Below are 14,816 nucleotides of genomic sequence, written 5' to 3'. Positions count from 1 at the left end.
TTGAGAAAATCATACAACTGGGAAGATGAGTATCATACTTTCTACACATTTTCAAATATAATTGTATAGAGGTAAAACATAAATGAAACTCATCATAAAAAAATTAAAACAATACAGACATATATGGAATAAAAGGTTAGAGTTCTCCCCTAAAAGCATTCCCCCCAAAATTTGCTGTTAATAGTTTTCCATATGTTCTATGCATGCATTATTATCTTAAATATAGATATATATGCATACACATATATATAAACACACATATATAGATATACATACATATATGAAATCAGGTAGCTAGATTGCAGAAGACACTTTGTTAAGCAATCTGCATTTTTTTCTTTTCTTTTTAAAATTTAATATGTCATGGAGAGCCTTTCTTCTCAAAAGATACAGGTATATTTTATTCTACATAATATCCCATTTCCTTACTTACCCTTAGGTGATTTACCATTTTCACATATAACATTGCAATAATGTTATAATAATTATACTTGTACATCCTTCTGGTTATATGTGCAAGTATGTCTCTAAAGTGGATCCACGGAAGTTGAAAGGCTTGGTCAAAGGGTATTCATATTTAACATTTTAATAAATATTTCTAAATTACCATCCAAAAAGGAGGGGGCTGTACTGAATTGCCCTCCCACCCCCAGCTGAGCTCTCAGTACTGCCTGGCTCTCCTTCTCTTTCCTTCCCTAGACTTCTAACTCTCCCTCCTTCTCCACAGAACTACTCAAAACCCCTTCTGCACCCCCTATCCCCACCCAAACATACTCATTCTTGGCAAACATTTCACCTAATATTAGTAGAGAAAATGGAAGTCACCAGAAGAGAACTTTCTTGGCTTCCTATCCCCAGACCTGCAAAACGTATCCACACCTGTCCTCCTTCCCTCCTGTTACGGGGTGGGGGTGGGGGGGGGGTGGCGAGGAAGGACAGTCCTTCCTCCCTATTTAAGTGCTGGTTGTGCGGTCCTTCCCTTCACAGAGGGCTGAGTACCTTCCATCTAAAGGTCTCATCTTCCACTCTTTAGCCAGCCTCAATCTATTTTCTGCCTTCATCGCGCCACTGAAAACCCAAATTTACCTTGGGCCAAATCCACTACACCTTTTCAGGTCCTTATCTTACGTGACACTATTGCCCACTATCTTCATAAAGCCTCACTCTCCTGCTTTTCCCCCTCTGTCTCCACGGCACTTCATTCTCACGCCTGTAGTCTTCCGGCTCCTCATGTCCAAAACTTAAAAGCTGGAGTTTGGGGTTTCTGTCCTGAGGTCCTTTTTTCTTTCTCCCTGAGAGGTGTCACCCATTCCCCCCTTTCAGCCACCATCACCCCTCTGTCTTTAACTCTCTGATCTGTATGTTCAGCCCAGACTGCCGACCTGTCCAAAGCTGACTTCATCCTTTCCCTTTTCTCTCCTCTTAACCTCCACTCCCTCTCTCCGCCAAACCCCAGTCCCTCCTCTGGGAAATCTCCAATTCCCTCCTCTGGGAAATCTCCAATTCCTTCCTCTTCTAATTCCTCCGCCACTTGGCTCCAGTACCTCGCAGACTTGAGGAATGTAGTTCTCCCTGAAGTAGTTCCTCAGCCCGGGGCTGGCAAAGCGCAGCGAGGCCATGACCAGAGGCCCTACTGAAACTCTGCGCTTCTCGCCTGCCCTCCACGCCCCGCGCAGCACCAGCAGCGCCTGGGCTAGGGGCTGGCGCGTCCCGGCGTTGCCCCGGCAACCGCGCCGCGTGGAGGGGAGGGGCGAGGCGCTGCGTTCCCCGCGCACCCAGCGGCCTGGGGCCGCGGGCTGCCGGGAGAGAGGAGGGCCTCGGGCCTCGCGGGAGCCCGCCTCCGGGCGGCAGGGGCGCCCCTCTGCCTCCCCCGTGTGGGCTCCCGGGGCAGGCAGTCCTCGCAGCTTCCGCGAGTCTTGCTCGTCTCCACGCGCGCCCCGCCCAGCCTTAAGGAAGCCGCAGGGACGCTCCCGGCCGAGTGGGCGGTTTCCGAGAGGCGGAGCTCAGACCCCATTTCCTTTCTCCGGCGGCCTGAGCCTGAACGGCGACGGTACTCTCTGGCTTCAGACCCTCCCGAGCCAGGCCCAGCGCTGCGCGCGGCCCCAGCGGCGGCATGGGCGGCGCCCGGGACGCGGGCTGGGTGGCGGCGGGCCTGGTCCTGGCGGCCGGCGCCTGCTACTGCCTCTACAAGCTGACGCGAGGCCGGCGGCGGGGCGGCCGCGGGCGTCGGCTGCGCCCCTCGCGGTCCGCAGGTGAGGCCACCGGGTGCCCCGCAGGTGGGCGGGGGATTGGGACTGGGGCTTTCACAGGGTGGGGGTTTGAAGCTCCCACAGGTGCTGGTGGCTTTCCGGTGCTGGGAGTAAATAAGGAGCCCAGCCAGGGAGGGAGGGAGGCCCAGGTGCAGAAGAATTGATCTTCCACTTGATGGGGTGAGTGTAGGGTTCCGAGCCGGTTCCCTGCCTCCATGTCTTTGTTCAAAATTCCGGGATGAAAAATTGCCCAGACTTTCTTGTCTGAGCCTGGCGTCCCAGCGGAAGATTGCGTTTTTCAAAAGCGTCTTCTTTGCCTCTCACGTCAAAGCTTGCGCCCGGCCTTCGTGTTACTAGAGGGATTCCCCGGACTGTGCACTGGGTGTTATGGGGCCTGGAGCGGTAGATGAAATTCTGCGTGCAGGTAGCCTGGAAGAAGCGACGCCAGAGGAGCACTTCTGAGGGGAGGTACTTGGAAGTCACCGTGGTCTATATATATGCGAAGTATGCGAGAGATCCTGGAGATACAGCTATGGCTGTGTATATCAAATTAGAACAGTTGTCTGCAGGGAGGACACCTTCCTGGTGGACAAGTGCATGATTAGCTTTTGGTCCAGAAGTTGATTGGTGCATTCAGGATTCTAACAACTTGCTGAATGTTCTGGGGGGATATTTCAGTCATGGAAGCTGTTACAGAAATAATTAACAATAAAATTTCCTGGCAACCAAGAAACTCCTCTCTGCAAATGTAAGAAAGAACTAAATAGCTTTATTATTGAATAAGCATTAAACCAAATTGCTACGCCCATCACAGGCATTCTGCTAATGGGGTTGCAAAGACAGAAAGAATTCTCACCCTTTTGTGTATCCAGGCAGATGTAACCTATTTTAGATTACGTACACGCCCTCAAGATAAACAATAATTTGTCTTTAAGAGGACCTGACAGAACTATTTGCTACACAGTTCATTCTAAATTCGCTGGTAATTGACATGGTATTTGCGTTAGCTAATTGCCTTTATGTAGCTGAAAAATAAGACTTCTCAGTATCTTTATGATAACCACGTAGTTACAACATAGAGCCAAGTACCAAGCTCGAACTCACACAGAAACAAGGAGATGGAGACTCCATTTTCCTTGATGTTTACACTTCAAACAGATGACACCAAAACCACTAACAAAGATTTTCTTGGGTTGTAAACCAGCAAAAGGCTTACTTACCTTTTAAAAAGATGTACATTTTAAACAAAGGGACAAAGGATTTACAATTACAAGTTTGCTCAAGGAAATGTTCTCAGGAAAGGGAGTGAGTGAAAGGTTTCTTTCCCTTTTGGCACAGTGGGGAAAAACCCATTTTAAAAAAGATTTGTACTTACCTTACTTCCAAAGCCTAATTTGTTTTCTTTGTATCAGAGATATTTCTGTGTAAGTAGTTAGGTGACCCGAACTCAGATGCCATCTCACTTATAACATGATGAACACTAACAAATCTTATTGCTTACCAAAATCACCATTACCTTGGCCAGGCAGCTTACAAAATAAGTTGCTCACAGTCCCTTCCTAAAGCTACACTTCTTTCTTTGAAGAAGACTTGAGAAATACCCATTTTGTCAGCATCATCCTTACATTTCGAAGGGTGATCTTTTTTTTTTAATTGAGATAAACATCGTATTAGTTTTAGGCATACAACATAATTGTATGTATTGCAAAATGATCACTATAATAAGTTTTTTAAAGCTCTTTATTGAAATATAATTGCTTTACACTTTTGTACCAGTTTCTGCTGTACAACAGAGTGAATCAGTTTTATTTATACATATATCCCCCATATCTCCTCCCTCCACCGACTCCCAAGTTTAGTTGATATCCATCACCACAAATTTTTTTGTGATGAGAACTTAAAATTTACTCTCAGCAACTTTCAGGTATACAATACTGTATTTTAAACTGTAGTCACCAAGCTGTACATTACACTACTAGTATTTATTACCCTTATAACTGGAAGTTTGTACACTTTGACCCAAATCTTCCCATTTCCTTCACCCGGCCCCCCCCCCCCCCCCCCCCAGCCCCTGGTAACTACCATGACACTCTGTTTTTATGAATTCAGAGTTTTTTAGATTCCACTTAGAAGTAAGATCATTTGTCTTTCATTGTCTGACTCATTTCGCTGGACATCATGCCCTCAAGGTCCATCCATGTTGTCACAAGTGTCAGGATTTGCTTCTTTATTATGACTGAATAACATTCCATTTTGTGTGTGTGTGTGTGTGTGTGTGTATTATCACATTTCATTTATACATTCATCCATCGATTGACTCTTAGGTTGTTTCCATGTCTTGGCTACTGTAAATAATACTGCAGTGAACATGGGGGTACAAATATCTTTTCAAGGTAGTGATTTCATGGAATCACTGAGTGGAATTGCTAGATCATGTGATAGTTCTGTTTGTTTTTTGTTTTTTTTAGAAGTTTTTTTTTAAGATTTTTTTTTTGATGTGGACCATTTTTAAAGTCATTATTAAATTTGTTACAGTATTGCTTCTGTTTTATGTTTTGGTTTTTTGGCCACAGGTCGTGTGGGATCTTAGCTCCCCAATCAGGGCTTGAACCCATACCTCCTGCACTGGACAGCTGAGTCTTAACCACTGGACCACTAGGGAAGTCCCCAGTAGTTTTGTTTTTAATTTTTTGAGGAACCTCCATATTTTCCATAGTGGTTGGAAATTTACATTCCCACCAACGGTGCACAAGGGTTCCCTTTTCTCTGCATCGTCACCAACACTTGTTATCTGTTGTCTTTTTGAGGCTAGCCATTCTGACAGGTGTGAAGTGATAGCTAATTGTGGTTTTGGTTTATATTTCCCTGAAGATTAGTGATATTGAGCTCCTTTTCATGTACTTGTTGGCTATTTGAATGTCTTTGGAAAAAGGTCCATTCAGAGCAAATGCCCATTTTCTAATCCGATTGTTTCTTTTTTTTTTTTCCTATTGAGTTGGTTGGGTTTTTTATATATTTTGGATATTAACCATTTATCAATATATGATTTGCAAATATTTTCTCCCATTTCATAAGTTGCCTTTTTATTTTGTTGATGGCTTCCTTTTGCTGCACAGAAGATTTTTTGATGTCGTTCCACTTGTTTATTTTGCTTTTGTTGCTTTTGCTTTTGGTCAAATCAAAAAAATCATGTCAAAACCTATGTCAAGGAGCTTACCATCTATGTTTATTTAGGCATTTTAAGGCTTCAGGTCTTATATTCAAGGCTTTGATCCATTATGAGTTGATTTTTGTATTGTGTAAGATAGTGGTCCAGTTTGATTCTTTTGCATGTAACTGTCCAGTTTTCTCAACACCATTTATTGAAGAGACTGTTCTTTCTCCATTGTGTATTCCTGGCTCCTTTGTCATAAATTAATTGATCATATATGTGTGGGTTTATTTCTAAGCCCTCTGTTCTAGTCCATTGATCTATGTGTCTGTTTTTGTGCTGATACTATACTGTTTTGATTACCATAACTTTGTAATATAGTTTGAAATCAGGAAGCGTGATATCTCCAGTTTTGTTCTCAAGATTACTTTGGTTATATGGGGTCTTTTTTAGTTCCATGTAGATTTGGGATTGTTTTATTTCTCTGAAAATTGGCATTGGAATTTTGATAGCAGTTGCTCTGAATTTGTAGATTGCTTTGGATAGTATGCACATTTTAACAATATTAATTCTTCCAATCCATGAACACAAGTATCTTTCCATTTATTTGTATCTTCATTTTTTTTCATCAGTGTCCTGTAGTTTTCAGTGTACAGGTCTGTCACCTCCTTGGTTGAATTTATTCCTGGATATTTTATTCTTTTTGATACCAATACAAATGGGATTGTTTTCTTAATTACTCTTTTTCATAATTTGTTTTTGTGCAACTGATTTTTTAATATTGAATTTGTATCCTGCACCTTTGCTGAATCCATTTATTAGTTCTAAGTTTTTTAGTGGAGTCTTGAGGGTTTTCTCTGTATGTCACCTGTAAGTAGAATTTTACTTCTTCTTTCTGGTTTTGTTACCTTTTATTTATTTTTCTTGCCTAGTTGCCCTGGCTAGGACTTCCAGTACTATATGGAATAAAAGTGATGAGAGTGGACATCCTTATCTTGTTTCTTTTTTTTTTTAAATTTATTTGTTTACTTATTTATTTTATTGGCTGTGTTGGGTCTTTTTTTTTTTTTTTGCTGTGCACGGGCTTTCTTTAGTTGTAGTGAGTGGGAGCTATTCTTCGTTGCAGTGCATGGGCTCCTCATTGCCGTGGCTTCTCTTGTTGCGGAGCACGGGCTCTAGGTGCGTGGACTTAAATAGTTGCAGCACATGGGCTCAATAGTTGTGGCTCATGGTTTCTAAAGCGCAGGCTCAATAGTTATGGCGCACGGGCTTAGTTGCTCCACGGCATGTGGGATCTTCTGGAGCAGGGATCGAACCCATGTCCGCTGCATTGGCAGGCAGATTCTCAACCACTGCGCCACCTAGAAAGCCCCTTATCTTGTTTCTTAAGTGGAAAGCTTTCAGTTTTTCATGGTTGAGTATGATGTTAGCTGTGGACTTTTCATATATGGCCTTTATTATGTTGAGGTACGTTCCCTCTGTATCCACTGTTGAGAGTTGTTTATCGTGAGTCGATGTTGAATATTGTTAAATACTTTTTCTGCATCCATTGAGATGATTATATGATTTTTAACCCTTCATTTTATTACTGTGGTGTATCACAGTGATTGATTTGCAGATGTTGGAGCATCCTTGCATTCTGGGGGTAAATCCCACTTGATCATTGTGTATGATCCTTGTAATGTATTGTTTGTTGATATTTTGTTGAGAATTTTTGCATCTATATTCATCAGGTATATTGGCCTGTAATTTTCTTTCTTTGTGGTATATTTGCCTGATTTTGGTATTGGGGTAACATTGGCCTTGTAAAATAAGTTTGGAAGTGTTCTTTTCTACTTTTTTTGGAAGAGTTTGAGAAGGATTGTTATTCATTCTTCTTTAAATTTTTGGTAGAATTCACCAGTGAAGCCATCTGGTCCTGAGCTCCCATTTTTTGGGCAAGTTTTTGATTAATGATTTAGTCTCCTTACTAGTAATTGGACTGTTCAGATTTTTCATTTCTTCTTGATTCAGTTTTGGAGGGTGGTATGTTTCTAGGAATTTAGCCATTTCTTCTAGGTTGTCCAGTTTGTTGGTGTATAGTAGTTTTTAGTAGTCTCTTATGATCCTTTGCATCCTGTGGTATCAGTTGTAATCTCTCCTCTTTCTGATTTTGAGTCCTCTCTTTTTCTTGGTAAGCCTAGCTAAAGATTTATTTTATTTTTTTTAAAACACAACTGTTAATTTCAATGATCTTTTCTATTGTCTTTCTAGTCTCTATTTAATTTCTTCTCTGAAATTTGTCATTTCTTTCCTTTGTCTAATTTTGGGCTTAGTTTGTTCCTTTTCTGGTTCCTTGAGGTGTAAAGTTGGGTTATTTATTTGAAATCTTTCTTGTTTCTTAATGTAGGCATTTATTGCTATGAACTTGCCTTTTAGAACTGGCTTTGCTGCATCCCATAGATTTTGGTATGTTGTGTTTCCATTTTTATTTGTCTCAGGATAAATTTTAATTTCTCTTTTGATTTCTTCTTTGACTCAGTTGTTCCATAGCATGTTATTTAGTCTCCACACATTTGTGAATTTCCAGTGTTCTGTTTGTGGTTTCTTTTTAGTTTCATACCATTGTGGTCAGAAGAAGATTCTTGATATTGTTTCAGTCTTCTTAAATTTATTAAGACTTGTTTTGTAGCCTAACATATGATCTGTCCTGAGGATGTTCCATATATGATTGAGAAGAATTTGTATTCTGCTGCTTTTGAATGGACTGTTCTGTAAATGTTAAGTTCATCTGGTATAACGTGTCCAATGTTTTTTCATTGATTGTCTGTCTCAATGATCTATCCATTGATGAAAGTAGGATTTTGATTCCCCAACTGTTACTATATTGCCACCTGTTTCTCCCTCCAAGTTTGTTAGTATTTGCTTTATACATTTATATGCTCCTATGTTGGGTATATAAATATTTACATATGTTATATGCTCTTGTTGGATTCACCCCTTTATCATTTATGATGACCTTCTTTGTCTTTTATTCTAACCTTTGTCTTAAAATCTATTTTGTCTAATAAGTGTCTCTATCCCTGCTATTTTATTGTTTCCATTTGTATTGTATGGAATATCTTTTTTCATCCCTTCACTTTCAGTCTGTGTGTGAATCCTTAAAGCTGAAGTGAGTTTCTTGTACGCAGCATTTAATTGGTGTAATATTGTGATTTATGATAAGAAATGTGTATTTGGTCTTCATACCCATCTCTGGTACAGAGTTCCTAAAACCCTTGGAATTTCCTAAGTGATGTGAGAGATAAAGGTGGTTTATTATGTTAATGAGGTGACTTTTGGAAAGCATCTAAGGATAGGAGCTGATTGCTAGTGGAGCCAACCATGTGATTAGAGGGTTGGAACTTTCAGCCCCCTCACCCCCACCCTGACCTCTGGTGTGGTGAGAGGGGCTGGAGGTTGGATCTGTCACCAGTATCCAACAATTTAATCAATTGTGCTTATGTAATGAAGCCTCTATAAAAACCCGAAAGGATTGGGTGTGGAAAACTTCCAATTGGTGAACACATGTAAGTTCCCCATACCTTGCCCTATGCATATCTTCCATCTGGCTGTTCTGGAGTTATATCCCTTTATAATAAACTGGTGACCTAGTAAGTAAAAAGTTTCTGAATTTTGAGAGCTGTTCTAGAAAATTAGTCAAACCCAGGAGGGGGTTGTTGGAACCTCCAATCTGTATTCAGTTGGTCAGAAGCACAAGTGACAACTCGAACTTTCAAATTGCTTCTAAAGTGGTCATGGACAGGCAGAGTCTTACAGGACAGAGCCCTTAACTGTAGGGATCTGATGATATCTCCAGGAAGACAGTGTCATAATTGAATTAAATTGTAGAACACTCAGCTAATGTTTGAGAATCACTTGGTGCTGTGGAAAAACCTGCCATGTATTATAATTGATGACCAGGACCAGAATATGGGTTGGGTCTTGTTTTTTGTTTTTAAATCCATTCAGCCACTCTGTGCCTTTTGAGTAGAGAATTTAGTCCATTTACGTTTAAAGTCGTTATTGATAGGTATGAACTTATTGCCATTTTGATAATTGTTTTTTGCCTGTTGTGTAATTCCTTTGTTCCTTTCTTCTTCTGTTGATGTCTTCCTTTATGATTTGACAATTTCCTGTAGTGGTTATAACAGTCTATTTTAAGTTGATAACAACTTAAGTTTGAATATATGCATTCTAAAGCTTTACATTTTTACTCCCCCCACCCCCAACACACACACGTTTTGTGTTTTTAATGCCATAATTTACATCTTTTTATCTCATGTATCCCTTAACAAGTTATTGTAGCTATAGGTATTTTTTACTACTTTTGTCTTTTAACCGTCATACTGCATTTGTAAGTGATTCACCCACCACCTTTACAACATTGGATTATTTTGAATTTAACTTATGTTTATCTTTACCAGAGAGATTTACACTTCCATATGTTTTCCTGGTACTAATTAGCACCCTTTTGTTTCAGCTTTAAAAAGTCCCTTTAACATTTCTTGTAAGGCCAGTGTAGTGGTACTGGATTCCTTCAGCTTTTGCTTCTCTGAAAGACTCTATCTCTTCTTCATTTATAAAGGACAGCTTTGTTGGATAGTGTATTCCTTGTTGACAATTCTTTTCTTTAAGCATTTTGAATATGTGATGCTCCTCCCTTCTGGCCTGCAAAGTTTCTGCTGAAAAATCTGCTGATATTCTTATGGAGGGGTTCCCTTGGATGTCACAAGTTGTTTTTCTCTTGGCGCTTTTAAGATTCTCTCCTTGTCTCTTAAGTTTTGTATTTCAATTATAATGTGTCTTGGTGTGGGTTTCTTGTGTTCCTCCTATTTATAACTCTCTGCTTCCTGGATCTGGTTTTCCTTCCTCAGGTTAGGGAAGTTTTCAGCCATTATTTCTTAAAATAAGTTTCCTGCCCCTTTCTCTCCTCCTCTGGGACCCCTCTAATGTGAATGTTGATCCGCTTAATGTTGTCCCATAAGTCCATTCAGTTGTTTTTTTTTTCATTTTGCTGCTCAGATTGGGTGAGTTCCACTGCCTTTAGAATTCAGTGATCCTTTCTTTATTTCAAGTAGTGTGCTGTTGAACTCCTCTAGCTTATTTTTCAGTTGCTGTATTCTTCAGCTCTATGACTTCTATTTGGTACTTTCTTTTATTTTCTTTCCCTCTGTTGAAGTTCTCACTGTGTTCATCCATTCTTCTCCCGAATTTGGCACACCTCTTTATGACCATTACTTTGAACTCTTTATCAGGTAAATTATGTATCTGTGTTTTGTTAAGGTTTTTTTCTGAGATTTCATCTTATTCTTTCCTTTGGAACATATTCCTCTGTTTCTTCATTTTGCTTGACTCTCTCTGTTGGTTTCTATGCATTAGATTGAAACAGCCATGTCTCCCAGTCTTGAATGAGTGGTCTTGTGTAGGAGCTGAAACTTATCGTTCAGCTCAGCCCCAGCTCTTAGTTGTTTCTCAAAACTTTGTGATTGTCCAAACTGCCTATTTTATTTTTATTAGTTCCCAGTATTTGAGGATGTACCAAGAGCTGCCAGTGTCCCAAAGGGGAGGTTCTCAGTCAGCACCTAGGTGCAGATTGATTGGAAGCCAGACCCTAAGGTAGTAACTTTTAAAGTATGCAAATGTACCTCTTTTGGTGAAAGACTGGGAGATGGGTGTTTCTGTCTGTTCCTTCTTTACTAAGCTGTAGAGTGTCAGCCAGCTGAGTACTATTTCTTTGTTTGCTACTGTCTTATTGAATTCATGCACACAAGCCCCTCTGGCTACCAGAGCCAGGTGATCAGTGGGTGTCTCTTGGGTGGCAGCCCCAAACCAGAGGCATACACAGATTCCTTTCTGGGAAATACTGGTGACCTGCAGCAAGGCAGGGAGAGAGTGCAAAGATGGCACCCATCTGTTCTCCGCATCTCTAGAGAGCCTTGCTCTAGTCATGTTTCATAGGAAAGATTGGTTTTTTGGTCTCTGCTGTGTCCTTGGGGGTTACCCATGTTGATTGTGTACAAACTCTTTAGGAACTGTCTTCTTAATTCAGTATAGCCTTGTGAATGCAAGCTCTGTTAACTTTCAAAGCTAGATGTTTTGGGGGCCCATCTCTCAGGTGGAAATCTTAAAAGTTGGGGCACAGGATGTGAGATGCTAAACCCCTTGCTCCTCGGGGAGAAGCTGGGAGTTCTCAGTTCCCTCCCAGTTGTGTGTCACTGCACCAGGGATGGGGTTGATGGTGAGATTGTGTCTCAGCCTTTCCTACCCATTTCAGAGTGGGTTGTTTTCTCATTGGCCCAATGTGTAGGAGTCATTCAGTTTCTAGATTTTGTTCACAGGGAATTGTTCCATATGTAGCTGTAGTTTTGGTATGTCCACGTAGGAGGTGAGTTCAGGATCTTCCTATGTGACCATCTTCAACAACCGAGTGGTCTTTTTTTGGTCTTAAACTGTAAGAAATTTTTAATTCCTGTACTGTTAACACTGTTTGAGAGCTTGAAAGAGATGGAAATAGTCCCAATTCATTTAAAAACCTGATACCAACCCTGACAAGAATAGTGTGAAAAGACTGTAAGTGTGTCTCAATTATGAATAAAGACATACAAATACTAAAAAAAAAAAAATTAACAAATCACATCCATTCTGCAATTAAAGCAGCAATATACCAAAATCAAATTGACATGTAGGGAGGATTCAAATTGGAAAATAGATTGATATAATTTTTTGTCTAAATAGATTAAAAGCAAAAACACATGATGACCTCATAATTAAAAAGACATTTGACACGATATTGTAAATCAACTATAATTTTAAAAAAGTTGCAAGGACTTCCCTGGTGGTCCAGTGGTTAAGACTACACTTCTGTTGCAGGGGGAATAGGTTCAATCCCTGGTCGGGGAACTAACATCCTGCGTGCCACACAGCCAAAGAAAGAAAAAAAAAAAAAAAACAAGAGAAGGGTACCTGTTATTCAGTGTTGTCCTGGAGTTTTTACTAGCTTGATAAGGAAAAAAAAACTGCATAAATATTAGAAAAGGGGCAAAATTATACTTAGAAAATGATATAATGATTTACTTGGAAGAACCCAAGAGAATTAGCTGAATAACTTTAGAAACAATAAAGTAATTTGAATGCAAGATAAATATACACACATCAGTAGTTTTTCATATATAAGCAATAACCAATTCAAAATTTAATTGAAGAGGTTTTATTTATGATAGCTATAAAAACTTTAAAAGCTAGGAATACATCAAGCAAGAAGCCTATATGAAGATAATTTTTATGAAGGACATAGATTCCATAAACAGGAAAACCTATTATGTTCCTGATTGGAATGATTTTGTACTGTGACAATTATCTTGAAATTTATGAGAGTGAGTCAAAAATTATCTGCACTCTGGTTATATTAAAACTTCTGTAAATTCTACAGCCAGAGTGTGGATAATTTTTAACTCACCCTCGTATCTTATTATAATATTATTTAGTAGTCACTTCTCCTTTTCTTTGAGACTTGTAATTTCTCCTCAGTTTACTCAAGGAGATGGTGAACTAATGAACCTAAAATTCTTTCAGAATCTTATTGGTATAAAGCTAAGTGAAGAACTGGTACATATATACTTGACTGCCTCACCTGTATAATAGCAGTTCAAAAACTAATCAGTTGAAAAGACGGGTATTTGATCATCACCATCTTCTAAACTTTTTAGAGTTTTAAGGCTTATATTTCTTTACTGAAAAAGTAATTCATTTTTATTAAAAATTGAAGCAGACACCCACCAATGGGCTGACACCAGGACCCCCAAGACCCTGCAGCCAGAGACCCTGGGACCCACCTCCACTCCTAAGTGAGCCAGCAGTAGCTTTGGGCCCCAACCCCACCCACCAGCAGGCTGACATCAGCCTCAGGACCCCCAGAGCCCCAGGCCCAACCACCAGCAGGCCAATACCAGCTCTAAAATACCTTGGACTCCTCAGGCAGCCACCCCAGGAATCAGTTCCGCCCACCAGAAGACTGACACTAGATCTCGGAACCCCAGGCCTGTAGTCACCGATCCCAGAAGCCAGCTCTGCCCATCAGTGAGCCAACACTAGTCCTGGGACCCCCAAGGTTTCACAGCCAGCCATCTTGTGACCCAGCTAACCAGCGGCTGGCAGCCTCTGCACAAGGCAGGGCCTGGCAACCAACAGGACTAGGGGCCAGTCGCTTACCAGACCGTCACAGTAGTCAACCCTTCACAACAGAAAGACCCATGCAGCCCATGTAGGGAGCACCCCTAGGGATTATAACTCTGGTGACCAGAAGGGAGTATGCTGTTGGGACCCATAGGACGTCTCCTACATAAGGCCATTTCTCCAAGGTCAAGAAACAACCAACACACCAGATATATAGAAATAAAAGCAGCAAATTAGGCAAAATGAGGTGACAGAGAAACATATTCCAAAGAAGGAACAAGATAAAACCTCAGAAGACGAACTCAGTGAAGTGGAGATGGGCAATCCATCCAATAAAGAGTTCAAACCAATGATCACAAAGATGATTAAAGAGCTCAGGAGAAGAATGGATGAATACAGTGGGAAGTTTAACAAATTAGAACATATAAAGAAGAACCAGAGCTGAAGAAGACAATAACAGATTTTAAGAATATACTACTAAAAAATCAACAGTAGATTAGAGGATACGGAAGAACAGAGTAGTGAGCTGGAAGACAGTATAGTGGAAATCACTGAAGCCAAACAGAAAAAAAAAAAAAAAGAAATGAGGGCAGTTTAAGAGACCTCTGGGACAACATTAAGTGCACTAATATTCACACTATGGGATTCCAGAAGGAGAGAAAGGGGAGAGGGGCAAAGAACATATTTGAAGACACAATAGTTGAAACCCCTCCTAACCTGGAAAGGAAACAGACGTCCAAGTCCAGGAAGTGGAGAGGGAAGCAGAGAGAGTCCTAAACAGGATCAAACCCAAAGATATGTTGTAATTAAAATGGTAAAAATTAAAGAGAGAATATTCAAAGCAGCAAGGGAAAAGCTACAAGTTACATGTATGTGAACTCTCATATGGCTATCAGCCTACTTTTCAGCACAAACTTCACAAACCAGAGGGTAGTGGTACAATATATTTAAAGTGGTGAAAAGGAAAAACCTACAACCAAGAATGTTCTACTTGGCAAGGCTTTTATTCAGATTTAATGGAGAGACTGAAAGTTTTAGAAACAGGCAAAAGCTAAAGGAGTTCAGCACCACCAAACCAGCTTTACAAGAAATTTTTGTAAATTTTTGTGAGTTTAATTTTTATTTTATGTTGGAGTATAGTGGATTTATAATGTTGTGTTTCAGGTGTACAGCAAAGTGATTCAGTTATACACATATCCATTGTTTTTCAGATTCTTTTCCAA

General features: G+C 40.3%; 2 protein-coding genes across 2 annotated transcripts in view; one reads left to right on the top strand and one right to left on the bottom strand.

Moving 5' to 3' along the window:
* FBXL13 (F-box and leucine rich repeat protein 13) overlaps positions 1-1,061 on the bottom strand; it is a 171,375-nt gene extending 170,314 nt beyond the window's left edge. Inside the window, exons 1-2 of the mRNA XM_057732585.1 lie at positions 1,000-1,061; positions 434-527 (exon numbers count right to left, since the gene is read on the bottom strand). Of these exons, the coding sequence (XP_057588568.1) occupies positions 434-527; positions 1,000-1,061 (156 nt within the window). The remainder of the gene's footprint in view (positions 1-433; positions 528-999) is intronic.
* Positions 1,062-1,617: 556 nt separating this feature from the next.
* Positions 1,618-14,816, top strand: part of ARMC10 (armadillo repeat containing 10) — a 39,990-nt gene continuing 26,791 nt past the window's right edge. The window contains 5 exon segments of the mRNA XM_057730662.1: positions 1,618-1,692; positions 1,694-1,765; positions 1,768-1,972; positions 1,975-2,004; positions 2,007-2,252. Of these exon segments, the coding sequence (XP_057586645.1) occupies positions 1,618-1,692; positions 1,694-1,765; positions 1,768-1,972; positions 1,975-2,004; positions 2,007-2,252 (628 nt within the window).

The sequence above is a fragment of the Hippopotamus amphibius genome, chromosome 4, assembly GCF_030028045.1.
Source record: "Hippopotamus amphibius kiboko isolate mHipAmp2 chromosome 4, mHipAmp2.hap2, whole genome shotgun sequence".
Classification (NCBI taxonomy): Eukaryota; Metazoa; Chordata; class Mammalia; order Artiodactyla; family Hippopotamidae; genus Hippopotamus; species Hippopotamus amphibius.
Note: the sequence above shows the minus strand (reverse complement) of the source record. Positions and strands in the feature narration are given on the sequence as shown.